This window comes from Hevea brasiliensis, chromosome 9 (assembly GCF_030052815.1).
Source record: "Hevea brasiliensis isolate MT/VB/25A 57/8 chromosome 9, ASM3005281v1, whole genome shotgun sequence".
NCBI lineage: Eukaryota > Viridiplantae > Streptophyta > Magnoliopsida > Malpighiales > Euphorbiaceae > Hevea > Hevea brasiliensis.
In genome coordinates this window covers 83,840,062-83,861,771 of record NC_079501.1, presented here as the reverse complement: position 1 = coordinate 83,861,771, position 21,710 = coordinate 83,840,062, and the positions used below count along the sequence as shown (strand labels likewise).

Below are 21,710 nucleotides of genomic sequence, written 5' to 3'. Positions count from 1 at the left end.
AATCTAACCTGTGACTAGAATTAAATCAAAATTGATATTAAACTAACCGATCCAAATCATCTGATTTTAAATCATATCTAAGTTTTTTCCCTTTCAAAAATTTTATTAAAACATTAGCCATTCAATTGATCGAAATTAAATCGATAGGATACTGAAATTAAAACCACGTTATCAAAGTAGTCAAGATTAGCTAAAGGTTTCTTTTTCAGTTCATTAAGTTTCGAATAAAACTCGAACTCAATCCCTTATCATTAGAGACAACTCTAGAACTAGTGTGTTAAGGCTTATTGATAACTAAAGGTATATTTTTTAATCAAGCATAATTCAAGCTTTGCTGTTCCACATTAGGAATGAAACTTTTAATTAGCTTCATCAGAGTCATCATCAAAGACATCAGAGTCGTCATCAAAGACAGAAATACGGGATTCCAGGTGAGCGTGAATTCACTAGGTTCTCCTTCTACAGCCTTAATCAGTTTCATTAGAGTCGTCGTAAAAAATATACAAGTATGGGACTATTGGTGTGTGTTCACTATGTTCTACATCTGCAGCCTCACCAGTCAATCTAGGAGTGTTCCAACCCAACTGCTACATGTATGCTTCATCATAGGCTTCAATGTGGAAACCTAAAGCAAGAAACAATTCCAACTCATTAACGAATCGTTTGGTTCTTGCTGCTAGAAAGGGCCTTGCTGCATTAGAGACTAGATTCTTGAACTCTCTTTGTTTTGTTTCAGGTGTTCTCATTTGATGAGATTGATCACCCCTGGCAAAAAGGAAAGCAAGCATTTGAGAAAGAGATATGTAAAATAATTAGAGTTATGTGCCAAACTTTCATACTCATCAAAAGAACTTAAAGAATGAGGAATCCAATTGTTACGATCTAGAGTTCATTTTCATCGTTAAGTTGCACATGAATAAACAAAAGGTGGGATAAGTAAAGAAAATACCTTCTCAAGAATGAATCAACCACACCAAGTATATGGTGTATAATAATTTCAACATCCTCTTCCTGCATGCAAGCATGTCAAAAGATGAAAGTTTGTCAATGATAGCCAACCAGAGCTAGAAGATAGTTATGGACATTAAATTAACATCCCAAATTATGAACCAAAAAAAAAAAAAAAGAAAATCCAAAACAAAAACAGTGCAAGGTTTTTTGTAAACAGCATTACTATTATATGCATAAAGCCATAAACATTCTTCTATTTCCTGTATACATCGAAAATACGCAAAACCAAAACTTTAAATATTTATCCACATCCACAAAGTTTGAATCAATGCCAAAGTAGCACATGAAAGAGTTAGAAGAGAATAATGCCTTTCAAACTCAACTCAACTCAACTCAACTCAACTAAGCCTTTATTTTAAAAATTTGGGGATGGCTATATGAATTCTCTTTCTCCACTCTAAACTATTTTGGGTTAAATCCTTGGAAATGTATAATGCTTCTAGGTCATATTGTACTACTCTCCAAGTCAATTTAGGTCTACCCTTCTTTTCTTCTATCCTTTACCCTAATGTGCTCTACTTGTCTAACTAGAGTCTCCGTATGTCAACGCTTCACATGACCAAATCACTTCAATCTCCCTTCTCTCAACTTATTCTCAATTGGTACCACTCCTATATTTTCTCTAATACTCTCATTATGGACTTTACCTAGTCTAATATGGCCACTCATCCACCTTAACATTCTCATCTCCGCAACTCTTATCTTAGACACATACGACTCTTTCAGTTTCCAACACTCACTACCATATAACATGGCCGGTCGTATGACTGTACGGTAAAATTTTTCTTACAACTTATTGGAAATCTTGCGATCACATAAAACTCTCATGGCATGTCTCCACTTCAATCATTCGGCTTTAATCCTATGACTAACATCCTCCTCACATCTCCCATCTACTTGAAGGACTGAAACGAGATATTTAAAGTGATTACTTTGGGACAATATCACTCCATCCAAACTAACTCTTTCCCTATCACCAGTTCGGCTTTTACTGAACTTGCAATGCATGTCTTCTGTCTTCGTTCTACTTAACTTAAAGCCCTTTGAATCTAGAGTACTTCTCCAAAGCTCTAACTTTCTATTAACTCCTTTTTGCATCTCATATATCAGAACTATATCATCCACAAATATCATGCACCAAGGGATACTCTCTTGTATATGTTTTGTTAATTCATCTAAAACTAATGTAAAAAGGTAAGGGCTTACAGCTGAACCTTGATGTAATCCAACTAAGATAGGAAAATCTCGTGTTCCCTCGCACTATGCTCACAATAGTAGTTGCTCCTTCATACATGTCTTTCAACACTTGTATGTACCTAATAGATACCCATTTTGTTCTAACACTCTCCATAAGACATCTCTTGGAACACTATCATAAGCCTTCTTCAAATTGATAAAAACCATGTGTAAATCTTTCCTCGCATCTCTATATTTCTACATCAAACTTCTAATGAGAAAAATCGCTTCCATAGTTAAACGACCAGGCATAAAGCCAAATTGATTGGGAGAGATAAAAGTATCATGACGTAGTCGATGTTCCACAACTCTCTCCCACAACTTCATAGTATGGCTCATGAGTTTAATTCCCCTATAGTTTGAGCAACTCTGTATATCTCCCTTATTTTTAAAAATAGGTACTAAAATACTTCTCCTCCATTCATTAGGCATTTTCTTTGAATTTAGAATCTTATTAAACAATTTAGTTAACCATGCCACTCCCATATTTCCCAAACACTTCAATGCCTTTCAAACTCCGACATTAAAAAAAATAGAGAACTGGTCTGAATTCAATGGAGTAAAGTAGGAAAAGACATAGTTGATGCAGCATAATTGATGCTATGTGTAGCTCCATATGACTAAAAATTTTACGAATTGAACAGTTTTTCACATGGTTATGCAGTCATCCACTAATGCCAGTTTAGTTATACAAATTATTAATTTTGGTAGGATCTCCAATTTACCAGCAATGCAACGTTATTAATGGTATTTATCTGCTCTAACGAATAGAGTATCTTAATTTAATAATATAATCTCATATGTTAGAGCACCAAATTTCAGTGGGATGTCCAAGTTTGTATTTTGTAATAAGTAAAGGTCAAAGCATAGAAAAATCTCAATTAACAGATGGACCTGCAAAAGAGCCTGAATTTCTCTTCTCAACCAACTTTGCAGCCACCGATTTGGTTGAAGATACTTACAGGACTTCCAATATCGCAATACGTTAACTATATTGCTCAATATACCTGACTGAACACAAATTTACAGAAAAACATATATAGGTATTGATTTGTTGGGAAATAGCATTAAAAAACAAATATCTGTTTAACAAAACAAGAATAAAATGGGAAGTAGTAGAGAACCTGGTTCAGCATAATAGCATTTTAATCTATACTTGTGAGCTTTTGAAAAGAAAGAACTGTAAAAAAAAAGGAGAAGTAAACTAAGTAAACCGATTTTAATATAGTGAAGGTTTGAAAGGGAAAAACAAGAATATAGAAATAGGTAGTACATAAGCTCAAAACTGTTAATTATATATTGCCTTTGGAATGAACTTCCATCGTATCCATAAATTATTAAACGGTTTTCTGTCTGCAGAATAGTCGAACAATACCGCCATTAACAATAAATTTTACACAGAGACATCATTCCTGTAATCAATAAGGCAAAGCAAAAGGCCTGCATTGTTATGTGAAGCTAAAGTGAAACATAAGTGGAATAAAGCAAACCTTGCACAAAGGACATTTTACAGAAGAAGGTGCATGAGAATGCTTACCAGCAACTACTTTAGTCCAATTCAAAATGCAACTATAACAAAATTTATCTGCAATACAGGAATGAGAGGAACAAATGACCCACCATCATCTTGCATCATTCCCCAACCCTCTCTACCCTCGCCCATAAACCCAACAGCTCCACCCCAACCCCCCCAACCCCAACACCACAAAAATATATATGTAAAGAAAGCATGCACACACAAGCACTCATGAAAACATTGGTAACTGAAAAGCTTTGCCAATACAAGCTCAAATGAGGTTTGTACAGAATTATAGTAAAATTGCTCAAATACCCACATTTAGTATTGATTCATAATGCACAATTACTATCATAAAGGTTTCAAATTGCTTTCTTTTCATATAATCCTTAACAATTCTTAAGCGCCTAATAACTATTAATCGAAATGAACACCAGAAATCAAGTGGAGGTTAAACAACAAAAAGCACAAGAAGAGAGCTCTCATATAAATATACCAAACAAGGAATTGGGTCAATAATAGACATATGAATTGTTAAGAAGAAGGAAAAATAAAAAGAAAATGTACGATTTTTGAGAGAAAATCAAGACAACGTACGGAAACAGGAATCAAGATAGGATTCTTGAAGGAAGGGACCAAGGCAGATGGGTCATGGATTGGAGTCCCGTGAAGAGGAAGGGTGATTCTCTTTGCTTTTAGCTTCATCTTGGTCCATTGTTTTTCTTGAACTCGCTAGATTTCTCCTTCCCACTCCAATGGCGACTTCAACCATCCATGGAAATTATTATAAAATAAAAATTAATTAAATGTAAATATTTTTAATAAATATAAACATTTCTTTTAACATTTTACAATTTCAATCATAATTTTATTATTTATTTTTCAAAAAGGGACTTAGAGCAGAGAATTGAGGAAGTAGAACCTGAAATCAAAACATGCCAAATAAATTCTACATAGTTTAAAAGAAATTACGTCAGATGAGCTTCACATTGTTTTTTTTTAAAAAATACTATGTGACATGAAAATTCATCCATCTCGCAAAAATATAGCTTTACTTTATTTATTTATTTATTTATTTCAAATTATAATTTTTTATAAATAGTAATTTATTTAATAACTTACTAATATATTTTTATTTGATATACATTGAAAAAGTAAAATTCATTAATTTGAATAATAATTTAGAAATATAAGTTATTTAATTTTTAATAGAATAATGTAAATAGAGAACATATTAAAAAAAATTTCACAAAATTTTTCTAAGTAAAATAAAATTTATTATTTTAATTATGTTAATTATAATAGCTTAATTCATGTAAAAATAAAAAGTAAGCAAATCTTTATAAGATGAAAGATGTGTAATTAAAATAAAAAATTTTATTTAGTCTTTTTCAACATATCATCCGCTCATATTACTCTATTAAAAATTAAATAATTTATGTTATTAAATTTTTTTCAAAACTAACAAATTTTATTTTTTTTCAATAAATATTAAATTGGATAAGTTAATAAATAAGTTATTACTTATAATTTAAAATAAATAAAAAAATAATAAATCTACTTTTATTTATATAAATATAATTAAAGTAATAAGTTTTATTTAATTTTTTAATATACTCTTCCCAATATATCATTCACTCATATTACCCCACTAAAAATTAAATAATTTATATTACTAAATTTTTTTTTGAAACTAATAAATTTTATTTTTTTAATACATATCAAATTGGATAAGTTGATAATTAAATTATTACTTATAATTTAAAATAAATAAAAATAATAATAAGTCTATTTTTATTTAACCGATGGAGTAATATAAATATAATTAAAGTAATAAACTTTATTTAATTTTTTAATATACTCCCTCTTCATATTGATTTATTAAAAATTAAATAAATTATAGTATTAAATTATTTTTAAAATTAATAAATTTTATTTTTCAATGCAAATTAAATAGAGACATAATAATAAATTAATAAATAAATTACTATTTTAAGATAAAAAGTGACCTATAATTTAAAATAGATGAAAAGAAAAAGTAAATTTATATTATATTTGTAATAAATTAATAAATAAATTATTATTTTTAGTAATATTATAATCATCCTTAATATGTGAAATCTTGAATTTAAATTTTAATTATAAAAATAATAAAATAAATATCTTCCCTTTTTTTTCATGGTAGGAATAGAATTGCCATTTCTATTTGGCAGTTCTATAATTTTTTCTAAAATTAAATTGTAAAATCATAAAATTAAGCTTCAATTAAAACTAAATTAAATTTCAATCATTCAATTTAATGATGGACTAAAAGAAAAATAAACGAATAACAAATTGCATTAACTTAGATTAATCAAAGACTTACATTTCTATATAATGATTCATACTAATGAAAACAAAGAGTAATTTAAGAGAGAGAGAAATAATAATTATTTAAGAGATTGGAATCAAATATATTATCTAAGAGCATGAGTAATATTCATTCCAATATTTTATATGCCATTTCTGGGAAAAAAAACTTGTGTCAAACTATGGGCTTTAATTAATTTGAAGAACTAGGAAACTGCCACCTCCAACTAAGTTGATGATTTTAAGTTGCCTGCTAAATTTTAGGTCTCTAAGCACTTAATTGATTGGCTTTCATAATCTAATCTTGATCACATTTAAGGTAACTTAAGGCACGCAAACATATCATCTTCCGGTGATTAATAAAATGAAAACAAGCATATCTTATTCTACAATCAACAACAATATGCAAGTATTGTTATGGATTTTCAAATAAATCAATAATAAAAGATTCTATTATACAATGCTTTCCCAGAACCCCAATCCCCCTTCCAGGTAGTGCATCCCTTCACTTGTCTCTGAAGCTACATTTTACACTTTCGCAATGCATTTAATTGCACCTTCTATTGGAAAGGCAGTTGTTAGTTGTCACTTATTTTGTATTTATTTAGGGCATTTATTTAGAAATTTTGGTGTGCATATTTATTCTTACCTTTTGTTGTATAATTCTGATACAATTTTGGTAGTTTAGCTTGATTAGGAACCTATTTGTTAGCTGTAATTTTTTATATATATCTTTGATTTTTGGGGCAATAAACATCAGAATTCTTATTCCAAAATTTCTTAGTTCTTTTACATGGTATCAGAGCCATAGCTGATGAAAAGAAAAATGAGAGTTCTGGATCAGGGAAGAAAACTTTTAGTTCTTACACACTGAATTTGAATGACAACCCAGGTAATTTGATTACCCAAGTTCAGTTGAAGGGCGAGAATTACGAAGAATGGGCGCGAGCTATGCGGACTGCATTGCGGGCCAAAAAGAAATATGGTTTTATTGATGGATCTGTCAAGCAACCAGCAGATGACTCACTGGAACTCGAAGATTGGTGGACGGTTAACTCTATGCTGGTTTCTTGGGTGTTTAACACTATTGAACCGACGCTTCGCTCGACCATCTCTCACATGGAGAATGTAAAGGATCTGTGGGAGGATATTAAACAGAGGTTCTCGATTGGGAATGGTCCACGAATGCAGCAACTGAGATCGGATTTGGCAAATTGTAGGCAGGAAGGTCAACCGATCGTGTTCTATTTCGGAAGACTCAAAACATTATGGGATGAAATAAACAACTATGATCAGATACCAGAGTGTATCTATGCAGGCTGCAGATGCAATCTTACCATTAAATTAGAAAGAAAGCGTGAAGAAGAGAGAGTTCATCAGTTTTTGATGGGCTTGGATGAAGAAGGATACGGAATAGTGCGCTCTAATATTTTGAGCACTGAACCCTTGCCCAATTTGAATCGTGCCTATGCTATGGTTTTCAGCAAGAGCGGGTGCAAACTATGACACGAACCAAGGAAGAAAAAGGCAATCCTATGAGTTTTGCAATTCGAGCAGGTAGTCAAAATTCAGGGGGGGATAAAGACAAATCCTCAATTTGTTATAATTGCAACCGAGAGGGACATGATGCTGAAAGTTGTTTCCAGCTGATAGGCTATCCAGAATGGTGGGGTAATAGACCACGTGGAACTTCTGCTGGACGAGGAGGTGGTCATAAGCGTGGTAATGGAGCAGGACGTAGCAAGGGAGGAGTTGCTCGTGCCAACGCCACACAAGTAACTAGAGTTGATGGTGGGCGTGGAATTGTGACAGATTCATATCGAAAGGGTCTTATTGGATTAAATGAAGAGCAGTGGGCTGCTTTGCTGGGCATGTTGAATTCTTGTCAGAATGGTGGCAATGAGAGGCTGACAGGTACGCAGAGGATATTTCCTTGGATTATTGACACAGGAGCTTCCCATCATATGACAGGAACGTTGGCATTTTTGAGTGAATTACATGACATTGTGCCATGCTCAGTGGGGTTACCTAATGGAGAAAAGACCTTAGCAGTGAAAGAAGGAACTGTGTTGCTTGGAGGAGACTTGAAATTGCAACGAGTCCTTTATGTGCCAAATTTGAATTGCAATCTGATCTCTGTATCACAACTACTTAATGATTCAAATTTGGTTATTCAACTCATTAACAAAATTTGTGCTATACAGGACCTAAATTCGAGGAACCTGATTGGAGCGGGTGAGCAACACGAGGGGTTGTACTTTCTCAAGGGAGTGACATCGGTACATGCTTGCAAGGCAACTGATGTGGGGTCTTTTGAACTTTGGCATAAGAGAATGGGTCATCCTTCTTATAAGGTGGCAGAGTTAATTCCAGAAGCTGGTAGCATAGTTAGGAAAACTAATAAAACTTGTGAAGTTTGTTTTAGAGCAAAGCAAACAAGAGAGATTTTCTTTTCTAGTGACAATAAAGCTGATGGTTGTTTTGAATTGATACATTGTGATTTGTGGGGACCTTATAGAGTCCCAACATCTTGTGGAGCAATTTACTTCTTAACAATTGTTTATGATTACTCTCGTGCTATTTGGATATATTTGTTGAATGGAAAACAAGAAGTAGCTTATGTTCTTAAGAAATTTGTTGTGATGGTTAAACGCTAATTTGAAAAAAATGTGAAAATTGTCAGAAGTGATAACGGAAGTGAATTTATGTGCTTGAAAGAATATTTTGATAAATAAGGAATGTTACATCAGACTTCCTGTATAGGAACACCTCAACAAAATGGCCGAGTGGAAAGAAAACATCGCCATATTCTTAATGTGGCAAGAGCCTTGCGTTTCCAAGCAAATTTACCCATAGAATTTTGGAGAGAATGTGTACTTGCAGCCGGGTATTTGATTAATAGGACTCCATCTATGTTATTAAATGGTAAAACCCCATATGAGATGCTCTTTGGGAAAGTACCTTCTTACAAAAATGTTCAAGTTTTCGGTTGTTTGTGCTATGCACATAATCTGAATCGGGATAAAGATAAATTTGGTAGTAGAAGTCGTAGGTGTGTTTTTGTTGGGTGTCCATTTGAAAAGAAGGAATGGAGATTGTATGATTTGGAAACTAAAGAATACTTTGTATCAAGAGACGTGGTATTCGCTGAAATAGAATTTCCATATGCAAATGAGAAAACAATGGGTGATGAACTTATTAAAAATGGAGTTGAGGAGTTGGGTGATGAAGTTGATGGTTTAGAGAACAACTTGGGAAAGGAGCACGATGAAAGTGTGGGTAGAGAAAGTGAGGTGAATCCTGAAACGGAAGAATTGATCCATGAAAATAGTGAGGGAGTGGATAGAGGTGAAGTTGTTGAAGAGCAACTACATAGGGGATAAAGGGCCAAGCAACCTAGTGTTCTTTTGAAGGATTATGTGACAAACGCCATCAAAACAAGTCCCTCGGTATGCTCACCTTCCCAATCTGATTCCTCATGTACGCCTTACTCTATAGCACATTATGTGGGTTATGATAAATTCTCTGCACAACACCGATGTTTTTTGGCAACCATTACTACAGGACATAAACCAAGCTCTTATGCAGAAGCAGTTAAGGATGAACGGTGGAGAGCGGCTATAAGAAAAGAAATACAGGCTATGGAGGATAATGGTACATGGATAGTTGAAAATCTACCATTTGGGAAGAAAGCAATAGGAAGCAAGTGGGTATACAAAATTAAATACAATTCTGATGGAAGTGTTGAATGATACAAGGCGTGGTTAGTGATATTGGGAAATAATCAAGTTGAAGGCATAGATTATCAGGAGATTTTTGCTCCTACAACAAAAATGATTATTGTGCGCACTTTTCTTGCCGTTACGGCTGCAAAGAATTGGGAACTCCATCAGATGGATGCCTAAAATGCTTTCTTACACGGTGATTTGGAGGAAGAGGTTTACATGAAGATGCCGCCTGGATTTGCTTCTCAATCACTAGGGAAGGTTTGTAAACTCCGGAAATCTCTATACGGTTTGCGGCAAGCACCTAGATGTTGGTTGGCGAAATTGGCTGCATCTCTGAAAGCTTATGGATTTCAGCAATCATATTTAGATTACTCTTTGTTCACTTTTCGAGCTGGGACTGTTCAATTGAATGTGCTTATTTATGTGGATGACCTTATTATCTCCAGCAATGATGTTTCCGCTGTACAAAAATTCAAGAACTATTTGAGTCGTTGCTTTCATATGAAAGACTTGGGGAAGCTGAAATTTTTCTTAGGGATTGAAGTAGCCAGAAACTCGAATGATATTTTCTTGTGTCAACGTAAGTATGCATTGGATGTAATTTCAGAAGTTGGATTACTGGGTTGCAAGCCGGCTAAAACTCCTCTTGAACAAAATCACAAGCTGGCCCTTACCGAGAGTGATGATGTGGATGACCCTGCTCAGTATAGGCGTCTGGTGGGACGGCTAATTTATCTAACAATAACTCGGCCCGAGTTGTCTAATTATGTGCATATTCTTGCTCAGTTCATGCAATAACCGAAGAAAGCTCATTGGGAGGCAGTTGTTAGAGTTATGCATTATTTGAAAGGAAATCCAGGTCAGGGTATACTACTGCATGCCAATTATGATCTCAAATTGTCTGCTTACTGTGATTCTGATTGGGCTAGCTGTCCTTTGACGAGACGGTCTTTGACTGGTTATTTTATTCTTTTGGGTGAATCCCCTATCTCGTGGAAGACTAAAAAGCAACAGACAGTGTCTCCCTTATCCGCTGAAGCTAAATATCGGTCTATGAGTACTACAACTTGTGAACTTAAATGGTTGAAAGGATTATTGAATTCTCTTGGTGTGGCGCATACTGAACCTATGAATTTGTATTGTGATAGTCAGGCAGCTCTGCAAATAGCTGCTAATCCTGTCTATCATGAACATACCAAGCATATTGAAGTGGACTGTCATTTTATCCGTGATGACATATTGAATGGTAACATTTGAATAGATTATGTACGTAGTTTAATACAACCTATGGATATCTTCACAAAGGCATTGGGAAAGAATCAGTTTGACTTTCTTTTTTGCAAGTTGGGCATTCGAGATCTCCATGCTCCAACTTAAGGGGGGTATTGGAAAGACAGCTGTTAGCTGTCACTTATTTTGTATTTATTTAGGGCATTTATTTAGAAATTTTTGTGTGCATATCTATTCTTACCTTTTGTTGTATGATTCTGATACAATTTTGGTAGTTTAGCTTAATTAGGAACCTATTTGTTAGTTGTAATTTTTTATATATATCTTTGATTTCTGAGGCAATAAACATCATAATTCTTATTCCAAAATTTCTTAGTTCTTTTACACCTTCATATTTTCAACCTCTTTCTTCATTATCTTTTTTTCTTTCTGAGGTGTCATGCATCCCTTATCTAAACCCTTAGTCATTCTGATGATAGTTTGAGCCTTTGTTCTTCGGTAATTGGATCTGGTAGTTGTCATTTACTTCGTTATATTTACTTGTTCAAGAAGGATAATTCAAGGGCTCTCATCTTTTCTCTCGTTCTAGGTGTTTTCCTGAGACTCAAGATCTCTCCTGCTGAGCTCCCATCGGCCATTCCCTACCCTTTTCTGGTAAGGGATGGCCTCCTCTCCCCTGCCCGGACATGGGTCTTCCCCTCCCCAGATAGCGTTTTTGGATAAATAAAATTTGGTTTCTTGGGTGGCAGATCTATGGTTATTTGTGAGGGCTTTCTTGATCTGCTTCTTGTGTGGGTTTTGCATATAGGGGTGGTCTCCATTTGTGCTTTTTTCTAGCTCTAGGAGGGGTAATCATTTTAAGGGATGATGGCATCTCAGGGGTCCTTAGTCGAATCTACCATCATGGCTGACCTTCAAGGCATGTTGCCATTTAGAGCTTTGCCTCATCACCCTCTTTGAGTTGCTTACTTAGCCTGCAATGCATTATTTGGGTTGCATGGTCTACTGCTCTGGAGAATCCTTATGTTGATCTTGTTGTTTTGTGGAAATGTGATTGGGTTATGGCTCTCCTGGGACTTCATCAGGCCTCAGTGCTGTTCCTTGTCCTTAGGTTAAAGAGCTCTACCCCTAAGCTTCTTTTGGTTTGCTTTTCCTTCTCAGCGGCACTGTAATAAGAAGATTTGGATCTACACTAGTTTCTTTCGGGTTGCCCAAATAGAGTAGGGTTCTCCTGTAATTGGGCCAAATTTTTTGTCTTTATGCTGTAGACTAGGCTCCTTTTAGCTTAAAGCTATATAACCCTTTTATGTTAATGAAATATTTATCTATTGACTTAAAAAAAGAAGGATAATTTGCATTGATATATACAAGGGTAATCTTTCATTCTTCATTGCATGCTGGTGAGCTTCTTATGATAGTTTATGATAATCCATGGCCTTGCATACGCTTGTTCTTTCTTCTTCGGTTAGATTAGGATGTGTCTGGGTAACTCTCTAATTAGTGACATGCAATAGGAAAAGTAGATATATAGTGAGAGGATCCCTTAAGACATGTCTATGGCTCTATAGAGATTGTCATCACAATATCGAGCGTCTTTTGATAATGCTTCTGTAAGCAATTGCAACTGTTTAATCAAAAGCTTCTCATCCCTAGAAATCATTGTAAGATACTTATCCACCAACCTTCCCACAATATATATTCTTGATGCTGGATATTTTAGCATAGAAAAAACTTTAAAAGGTGGCGCAAAAAATTACATCTCTCCTCAGGAAGTACCTTGATCAAACTTCATGTAGTAACTCTCAATAACTGATGTGTAGGATTTTTGGCAGATTGTGCTGTCCAAAAAGAATTTGAGAAAGCCATTTTGCCATCCAGTGAGCTATACATGATCCAACAAGCTATGATCTTATCATCTCTTTTCTTTTAGTTGATTCAATGACTTCAAGAAAATGATCTATTCGAAGAACAGACACATCTTCAAACCACTAATTCTCAGCTACAAATCTATGTTGTGAGTTTTCTGCATTATTTGCTTAAGCATTAGAACACAATAAATCATCATCACCAGCAACAAATTTTTTTGGGTCCATGGAAGCTTTCCAAGCAATAGCTTCAGAGCATCATTTCAAGAGTTCTAATTCCTTGGCGCCTGAAGAAATTATCTCACAGCTTTTGAAAATCTGAAATATATCTTTCCATGGTGCTAAAAGCATAAAACTTAGAAAAGTGTCAGCCTTAGAAATAGGATTTCCTTGTTCAAGATCATCACTCATTTCCAAGAAATATGCAGCACAGTATATTGGAGCAATGTTGGCTGCTGTCAGATCGACTTTCCGTCCATAGCAGAATTTCACAACTAATTCAAAGATTTCAGCTCCACCTGGAAAATAGTCTATTTGGATCTTAGAGATACTATTTTTACCTCCAATGCCTATTCTTTGGAATACTAATCTATTCAAATATCCACTTCTTGTGTCACACCCAAATTCTACTAAACATGACTAATATATCCAAAAACAAAATTTCAATATTTCTACTATAATTTAACTATTTCAACACATAATAATAATAATAATAATAATAATAATAATAATAATAATAATAATAATAATAATAATAATAATAATAATATGGAAATCAAGAAAATAATTTTTTTTTTTTTACTTTGGACTGCACCTGAAGGCTGCCTACGTACCTTCATAACAAAATGAAGGATCAGGTCCACGTAGCTCTAAAAATAAAACCTTTAGCACTTGCAAGTGAAAGTAACATAATTATACAAATGCAGTAAATAAATTAACTAAATGAAAATGAATTGACTAAGTAATTTACAAATAATAGAATATTTTATCATTTGACCTAAAAATAAATATGCAAATCCACATACATGTTGATACACAAATTTTTTTTTCAAGTCAGATGACATGTCACTTTCAAACCTTACTTCCAAGTACTTACCTCTGATACCTGAGCTGCATTTTTTTTTTTTTATAAAATACAGTTTATTCTTCTAGATGGAAACCAAATCTTTTAGTGCAATACTACATGAAAAGAAATTTATTATCATTAAGACAAGTTTTCAAGATTAACAAGGCAGCAGATATCACACCCCAGAGAGTATCGGTATTGTTGTAATTCCTGACTAAGAGATTTGAAGCAGAACATTGCTCCAACATAAGTGCTATTCTGTGTTCCAGCTTATTTAACAATTCAAACTTAATTCTCATCATCATTCTCAACTTGAGAAGGTGAAGCAAAAAATTATAGGAAACTGAGTTTTTCTCCTCAGGAAGTACTTTGATCAAACTTTCTACAGTAACTCTCAGTAATCAGTGTGTAGGATGTTTTAGCAGATTATGCAATCTAAAAAAAATTTGAGAAAGCCATTTTGCTGTCGAGTGAGCTATGCACATGATCCAACAAGCTGTGGTCTTATCATCTCTTTTCTTTTAATTTATTCTATGACTTCAAGAAAAAGATATATTCGAAGAACAAAAACATCTTCAAACTACCAATTCTCAACTACACATCTATGTGGTGAGTTTTCTGCATTATTTGCTCGAGCATTAAAGAACAATAAATTTGTTAATAATAGTTTTTAGGTTAATAATACTTACAAAAAACAAGTAATTAATGCAAATTTTTTTAATTCCTAATTTTTTTATATTCTTAAAAATAAATCCTTAATGTATTTATTATATTGAAACATCCATAAACTTAATTGACTACAGTTGGAAATAAAAATAGCGACTCAATAAATAAATAAAAATTGAAAAGGTCTAATTATTTAAGGGTTTAAATAGTTCAGTCCAAGGTAACACTGATGTTATATATGAATTTAAATACCATCAGTGTAGTTTTTATCACTAATTTTTAATTTTATTAAGCTTTCCTTTTGGATTTACAGCAATTTTTCATGAGTGAAACAAAAAAGAAATTATCAAATGAGATGATATTTTAAAATAGTATATATTTTCATGTATTAATTATGTGATAAAATTAGATGATATTTAAAATATATGCTATTTTTTAAAGCTATTATCGGAAAACTTACAACAAATAAAAGGGAAAATGATGGGGAAAATCAACTAAATTTACATTTTATCAGAGATCTTGAGGGAACACTAGCTTGTGATGAGGGGATGATATATGAAGAAGTTAGAAGTATAGGGAAAAACAACAAGAAAACAAAATTGTCAGCATATTACATTCCATTGCCTATTTGCAGATATTAGAGTTTCTCCACCACTAGTTCACAGAAAGGAAAGGATGCTCTAGTAAGCAATCAGCAGACCATCTATGAGCAGCAGTACGAACAAAACATCGGCTCAGGAAATCCTTTGCATCTTCTGATACATTACTGGGTATTTGAGGCAGTTCATCTGTATATCCAATTACCCACAGAAGATCTTCAACTTCTGAATACTCCCAGGCTGGTTTTTCAGTTAGCATCTCCAACACAGCACATCCAAAGGCCCAAATGTCTGTAGAATACCCAATCTTTTTATCTCTCACCAATTCTGGAGACATATATCTGGTTGTGCCCCTCAAATCATGGCACTCTTCATCCACTGCCTTAGCCAATCCGAAGTCCGCAAGCTTTGCTACAAAAGTTCCCTTCCTTTCTCCACTACCAGGCACCAGCAAAATGTTGTCCGGCTTGATATCGCAATGGATGTAGCCACGACAGTGAATGTACTTCAACCCTTGAAGAACGTCTCTTGAATAATACTTAACATCAGAATCAGCCAACCCAAAACCCGATAATCTTATTTGCCGTTCTAAGCTAAGTCCCGAACGGTACTCCAAAAGTAAGTTATATACTTTCACCCCATTAGCTATATGCGTGACTTGGTCTCCATAACAACGAACCACGTACGGACTGGAAGTAAGATCACAGAGAACTTGTTTCTCATGCTGTAATGAAGATGATTGATCCATAATTGTAGATTTGACTGCCAATTGAGAAGGAAGATGAGTTCCCTGATTTATGGTTGTTCTTGTTTTAGAATAAAAGACAGAACCAAATCCTCCTTTGCCAAGCAAGCACACTCGAGCCCATGAAAGCCCATGAGAGGCTTCCAAAGTTGTAGCCCTTTCGAAACAAACGACTGGAGTCTTCTTTTTCCTCTTAAAAGCATTGCGTCACTTGATCATTGCGTACCATTTAGAATCATGTTTTGGCTTCCTTGGAGTAGAAGAGGAGAAGGAGGATATGACCACCACGGAGATGACGGCCGCCATGGTTGAAGACAACATACGTTGTTTGCGACAGAAAAGTTGTGTTTTTTGAAGAGAAATGTGGAATTGGAGATTGCTACTAGTAGCTTAAGGGTTGTGTTTCTTGAGAGATAGGAATTGGAGATAACTAGTAGTAGCTTAAGGGCTAAGTTTCTTGAGAAGAGATAGGGAATTCGAGATAACTACTAGCAGCTTAAGGATGGAGTTTCTTGAGAAGAGATATGGAATTGGAGATTATTGTATAAAACAAAATTTTCAAATTTTTAAGATAGTTCTAATAAATAAAAAAAACCAAAATAAAAGATATATTTTATTTATAAAATAGAAGATATATTGAAATTACTAAATTGCATTAAACAAAATATTAACATAACAAATTTCTATGTAATAGTTATAATAAAAAAATTTAAAATTTTTTAAGATATTTACAATAAAAAAAAATGGTTAACTTTGAATATTACACCACGGAAAAATTATTTATTATGTAGAAAAACAATTAAGTCAATTTTATTTTTTTACACTATTTAATTTAACCTATTGAATCATTATAAGAATGTGTTATTCAATTTTGCATATTCAAGCTCATGCTTCGGTCATTATTTTTAATTTATACAACACTCTTAATTCATGTTTGAAAATACCAAATAAATTTGATTAAATAATTTTTAAACTTGTTAATATATTTCAACCTAAATTGCTTTAACATTTATATTACTAAAACGACTCAATATAAACTGATTTGATATTCAAAATTTTAAAATTATTAATATATGTATTATTTTTATTTTTTTTATTTTGAAAGATACATTAATCTATTTAAACCAATGTGGATGCTGCTTGAATTTATTATTATTATTATTTTTATTTGTTGTGTTAATATGATTCTTGGTGTGTTAAAATCGCTTTATTCCCAGATCATCTGAAAACTGTTGGTAATCATTAAACTCTGCTGAAAGAACAATGTGATTTGAAAACTTTGCATGTGATGGACAGGTGCCTACTGCTCATATTTCAATATTCCAATCATGTATCGATGGTAATCCATGAAAGAACAATCCATCTAGTTCCAGATATCCAAATTTTAAACATTTCATTTGACAATAAATTTAAGAAGAATAATAGATAAAACTGAAGATCAATGTTGTCACTAAGCTACCAGAAATGTGGTACACCTTGAATATAGAGCGAAAATGAAAGCGTATATCTACATCATAGAAATCCTATTCTAGATTTATTTCAAAATAACTTAATAAAATTTAATGTAACCTCAAAATTTGAACATTAAAAAGAACAAAATTTTCACAGATGGAATACAAAAAAGAGTTCACAACTCAAAGGGAACAGGGGAAAACAAGGCAAATGCCACAAAATGAAAGTTATTAGTTAAACATTACTTCTACAACAGAACCTTGTACAACAATTACCTGGGCAAAGCTCTGGCCATGATCCTATAATCTCCCTTATTCTGAGGTATCCCTACTGTCTGCATGGCACCCTTAGATAACGATGCTTCTTTCTTTTCGTGAATTGGATTGGCCCATGCTAATGACTTATTGGATACTCTTCTTCACAATTCCCTCAAGCATTCCATCATTCCCAAAACGACCTGAAAACTGCTGGTCATCAACTGGACCAGGTAGCTGAAATTTAATGGAGAAATGCCCTGGTTGGGGCAGATTTTGTGTTTGCATCCTAAAGATTTGGGAGTTCTTGCACACTATTTTTTCACCAGTGGCTGTCGCGCCCTTATCATTATTGTTCCATCAGGTTCCATGTCACAACTAAATTCCTCTGCTTTCACAAAGCCAAATAACAGATTAGCCACAGCAAGATTGATGATAGAAAAGGGTAGATGAAGCTCATTGCTCATACTGAATACAATAACAAAATCTTTCATAGCCTAAAAAGTTCAATGGCAACAGCTCGAGGGAAGAAAATGCACAAAAAATGGTTTAACAAGCTAAAACCTAGATAATGTCACCAATTGAGAGAAATTAGTACAAACCTGTACCAATAGCATTTCTCAACATGCAAGGCAACTGTGGATATGGCAAAGGATTAAATTTTAACATGCCATTGAAACTTACTTTCATCTTTTGCTAACCCAGGTAGGGAGACACGAAACAAGTAGGCGTCATCACATTCCCCAATGTCCATTAATCCCACAATTGGTCCCACCAGTCCCATAGCTGTAGTCCCAGTCAGCACAACTGCACTTTTTGCAGAGACCACTATGTTATCCCATTCCTTTTTAGTTGTGTTAGATGGGAGAAAGACCATACATGGGCCAACCTTTTCAGCAGGGTGGGCATCACTTTGACACTTTCAGTTCGCAATGAGTCATAATCACCAACTTGTGCAGGTGAACTGATGTAAGGCACAGTGTTGAGAGGTTGAACCTCGAGTGGTTGTTGCTGGGGATTCTGGAATTCATAATTTCCTCCATGTGTGCCAAAAGACCTGAAGTCAAGTTTGCAGATATAACATTTTATGTTAGCATGAAAATGTAGTAGTGATTAAACACAAACTTTTGACTCGGGCATAAATGGGTTGCAGAATTCAACAGCATAAGGTTATATACATGCGTTTGAAATGAAAACGATGCACAGCCTACAAAAAGTCCAAATCATTCATAATTGTGAAAAGCAAATGTTAAAGCATAGACATAAGTTGTTCAACAGATTAAATCAAACAGAAGTCTCACCACAAATTGGAGTTGAAGATATGATTCTTTGATTAGCAAGACAAAATTTTGAGCTATCATTCTGTAGGCAACCATCTGAAACCAGTTTCAACTGCAAACTAGCTCTTTCCACACGCACACCTCAGATTTCTTAATCATCACCCCTAGTTTCTAACATCTTTGATGAATACATAAACTTAGTGAAGTGATTAGTGAAAATTCTATTGGCAGTTCCAAATTCCGTTGCATTATTACATGAATCCATCTTTTGAAGACTAATTTCAGATCATTAAAAAAAAAAAGGCCTTGTAGCAATGCATATAAAAGAAGAACATCTTAAAGCAGTTCTTATCACTGCATATTTTTGTTCTCATCTCTACCACCAAAGGAAAAAAAAAAAAGAAGCCACACAATTTCATTGTAATGGCTTGCAAACAGGAATCATTTTGAAGCATTAACCAAAATGACCCACCCACCAAGAAAAATTTAGCATCAGTACAATTTATTTCCCCATTTCTTTAATCTCCCCCCGCCCCTCTTATTCTTCTCACTTTTCTCTCTTCTAATTTCTGTTTTATTTTATATGTATGTAAAGGGAGATAAGGAGAGAGCAATTTTTCCTTCTTCTTATATTCTGATAAAAACACACAAAACCAAAACTTTAAATATTTATCCACATCCACAAAGTTTGAACTAGTGCCAAAATAGCACACAAAAGAGTAGGCAGGGAATAATGCCTTTCAAACTCTGACATTAAAAAAAAAAAAGAAAAAAGAAAATTGATCTGAATTCGATGGAGTAAAGTAGGAAAAGACAGTTGATGCTACGTGCAGCTCCATATGACTAAAGACTATATGGTTTGAACAGTTTTTCACACGGTTATGCAGCCATCCACTAATGCCAGCTTAGTTATACAAGTTATTAATTTTAGTAAGATCTCCAATCTACCAGCAATGCAACATTATTAATGGCATTTATCTGCTCTAACGCATAGAGTATATAATTTGAATTATATAGTATCATATGATAGAGCACCAAATTTCAGTGGGATGTCCAAGTTTGTAATAAGTACAAAGGCAAAGCATAGAAAAATCTCAAATTAACAGCAGGACCTGCCAAAGAGCCTGAATTTCTCTTCTCCACCAACTTTGCAGCCACCGATTTGGTTGAAGATACTTGCGGGACTTCCAATATTGCAATGCATTAACTATATTGCTCAAGATACCTGACTGACCACAAAATTTAGTGAAAAACATATAAGGTATTGATTTGTTGGGAAATAGCATTAAACAACAAATATCAGTTTAACAAACCAAGAATAAAAGGGGAAGTAGCAGAAAACCTGATTCAGTACAATAGCAATTTAATCTATACTTGTGAGCTTTTGCAAAGAAAGAACTGAAAAAAAAGGGAAGTAAACTAAGTAAATAACCGATTTTAATAAAGTGAAGAGACTTGGAAGGGAGACAACAAAATAGAAATAGGTACCTAAGATCAAAATTTTCGTTTAAATACTGCCTTTGGAATAAACTTCCATCATATCTATAAATTATTGAAACATTTTCTGTCAGCAGAACAATCAAAAAATACCGCCATTAATAACAAATTTTACAGAGACATCATTCCTGTAAGCAATATGGCAAAACAAATGGCCTGAATTGTCATGTGAAGCTAAAGTAAAACATAAGTGGAATAAAGCAAACCTTGCACAAGGGACATTCTACAGAAGAAGGGGCACCAGAATGCTTGCCAGCAACTACTTTAGTCCCATGCAAAATGCACAACTTAAATAAGGTTTATACAGAATTATAGCAAAATTGCTCAAAAACCCACATTTAGGATCGATTCATAACGCACAATTACTATCATAAAGGTTTCAAATTGCTCTCTGTTACCTATAATTGTTAACAATTCTTAAGCACCTAATCACTACCACTCATATAATTTTTAAGCAACGAAAAGCACAACAAGAGAGCTCTCATACAAATACCAAACAAGGAATTATGTTAACAAGAAGGAATAACAAAAAGAACAAAGTAAGGTTTTTGAGAGAAAACTACAAGAACGTACGGAAACAGGAATCGAGATATGATTCTCGAAGGAAATGACGGACGTAGATGGGGCATGGATTGGAGTCCCGTGAAGACGAAGAGTGATTCTCGTTGCTTTTAGCTTCATCTTGGTCCATTGTTTTCCTTGAATTCGCTGGATTTCTAGTTCCCACTTCAATGGCGACTTCAACCTAGACCCGGCCACACGTGCAGAGGACCTGATCGTATGGTTCTCCCCAGTGAATTTGAATTGGAACCAGCCAGCTTGAATCAGTGACTTCAATCCGATTCTGGTTCGATTATTTGAAAAAGAAGTCTAAATGTAAATATTTTCAATAAATATAATAAACATTACTTTTTAACATTTTGCAATTTCAATCATAGCTCTTATTATTTTATAATTATTCTTTTACCATTTTTTACACTTATTTTTCAAAATTGTAATATAAATAAATACTAAAATATTAAAAATTCAACTAAAAAATTAATATGATCTATTTTTAAGGTAACTTAAATTGTAGAAACATTTTATCTTCTTGTAAATTATAAAATGAAAGATTTTTTTTACTTAACTCGATTACTAGACCCAAAACACAAGATATATGATCTCACATATTTTATTCTACAATCAACAGCAGTTTGCGGGTATAGTTATGGACTTT

The 21,710-nt window shown here is 33.7% G+C and overlaps 1 protein-coding gene, 1 non-coding gene and 1 pseudogene across 11 annotated transcripts; all 3 read right to left on the bottom strand.

Moving 5' to 3' along the window:
* Nucleotides 1-467: 467 nt before the first annotated feature.
* Nucleotides 468-4,478, bottom strand: LOC110660343 (uncharacterized). Its single transcript, XR_009151515.1, has 7 exons — nucleotides 4,361-4,478; nucleotides 3,738-3,832; nucleotides 3,521-3,600; nucleotides 3,372-3,427; nucleotides 3,142-3,254; nucleotides 950-1,011; nucleotides 468-765 (listed from the first exon to the last, which is right to left on the bottom strand). It is a non-coding gene; the product is annotated as an uncharacterized LOC110660343 (transcript).
* Nucleotides 4,479-6,546: 2,068 nt separating this feature from the next.
* LOC110672631 (uncharacterized) lies at nucleotides 6,547-16,317 on the bottom strand (annotated as a pseudogene).
* Nucleotides 16,318-17,908: 1,591 nt separating this feature from the next.
* Nucleotides 17,909-21,354, bottom strand: LOC110672637 (uncharacterized). Of its 10 annotated transcripts, XM_058153849.1 has the most exons (8): nucleotides 21,058-21,354; nucleotides 20,701-20,753; nucleotides 20,486-20,561; nucleotides 20,340-20,395; nucleotides 20,110-20,222; nucleotides 18,607-18,774; nucleotides 18,402-18,524; nucleotides 17,909-18,105 (listed from the first exon to the last, which is right to left on the bottom strand). In XM_058153849.1, the coding sequence occupies exons 1-6, from the start codon at nucleotides 21,183-21,185 to the stop codon at nucleotides 18,745-18,747; spliced, it is 456 nt and encodes a 151-aa protein (XP_058009832.1). In that variant the 5' UTR covers nucleotides 21,186-21,354; the 3' UTR covers nucleotides 17,909-18,105; nucleotides 18,402-18,524; nucleotides 18,607-18,744. The 10 variants fall into 10 exon arrangements, 4 of the variants coding, with proteins under 4 accessions (XP_058009832.1, XP_058009831.1, XP_058009834.1 ...); XM_058153848.1 differs by having other exon boundaries at nucleotides 18,402-18,774; XM_058153851.1 differs by having other exon boundaries at nucleotides 18,402-18,774; nucleotides 21,068-21,354.
* Nucleotides 21,355-21,710: the final 356 nt, after the last annotated feature.

Coding starts and splice junctions, on each gene's coding strand:
- LOC110672637 (XM_058153848.1), bottom strand. CDS start 21,185: ATGGACCAAGATGAAGCTAAAAGCAACGAGAATCACTCTTCGTCTTCA. Junction 20,396..20,485: donor AACGAAAATTTTGATCTTAG/GTACCTATTTCT, acceptor CTTTTTTTTCAG/TTCTTTCTTTGCAAAAGCTC. Junction 18,775..20,109: donor AAATTCAGGCTCTTTGGCAG/GTCCTGCTGTTA, acceptor ACTTGACTTCAG/GTCTTTTGGCACACATGGAG.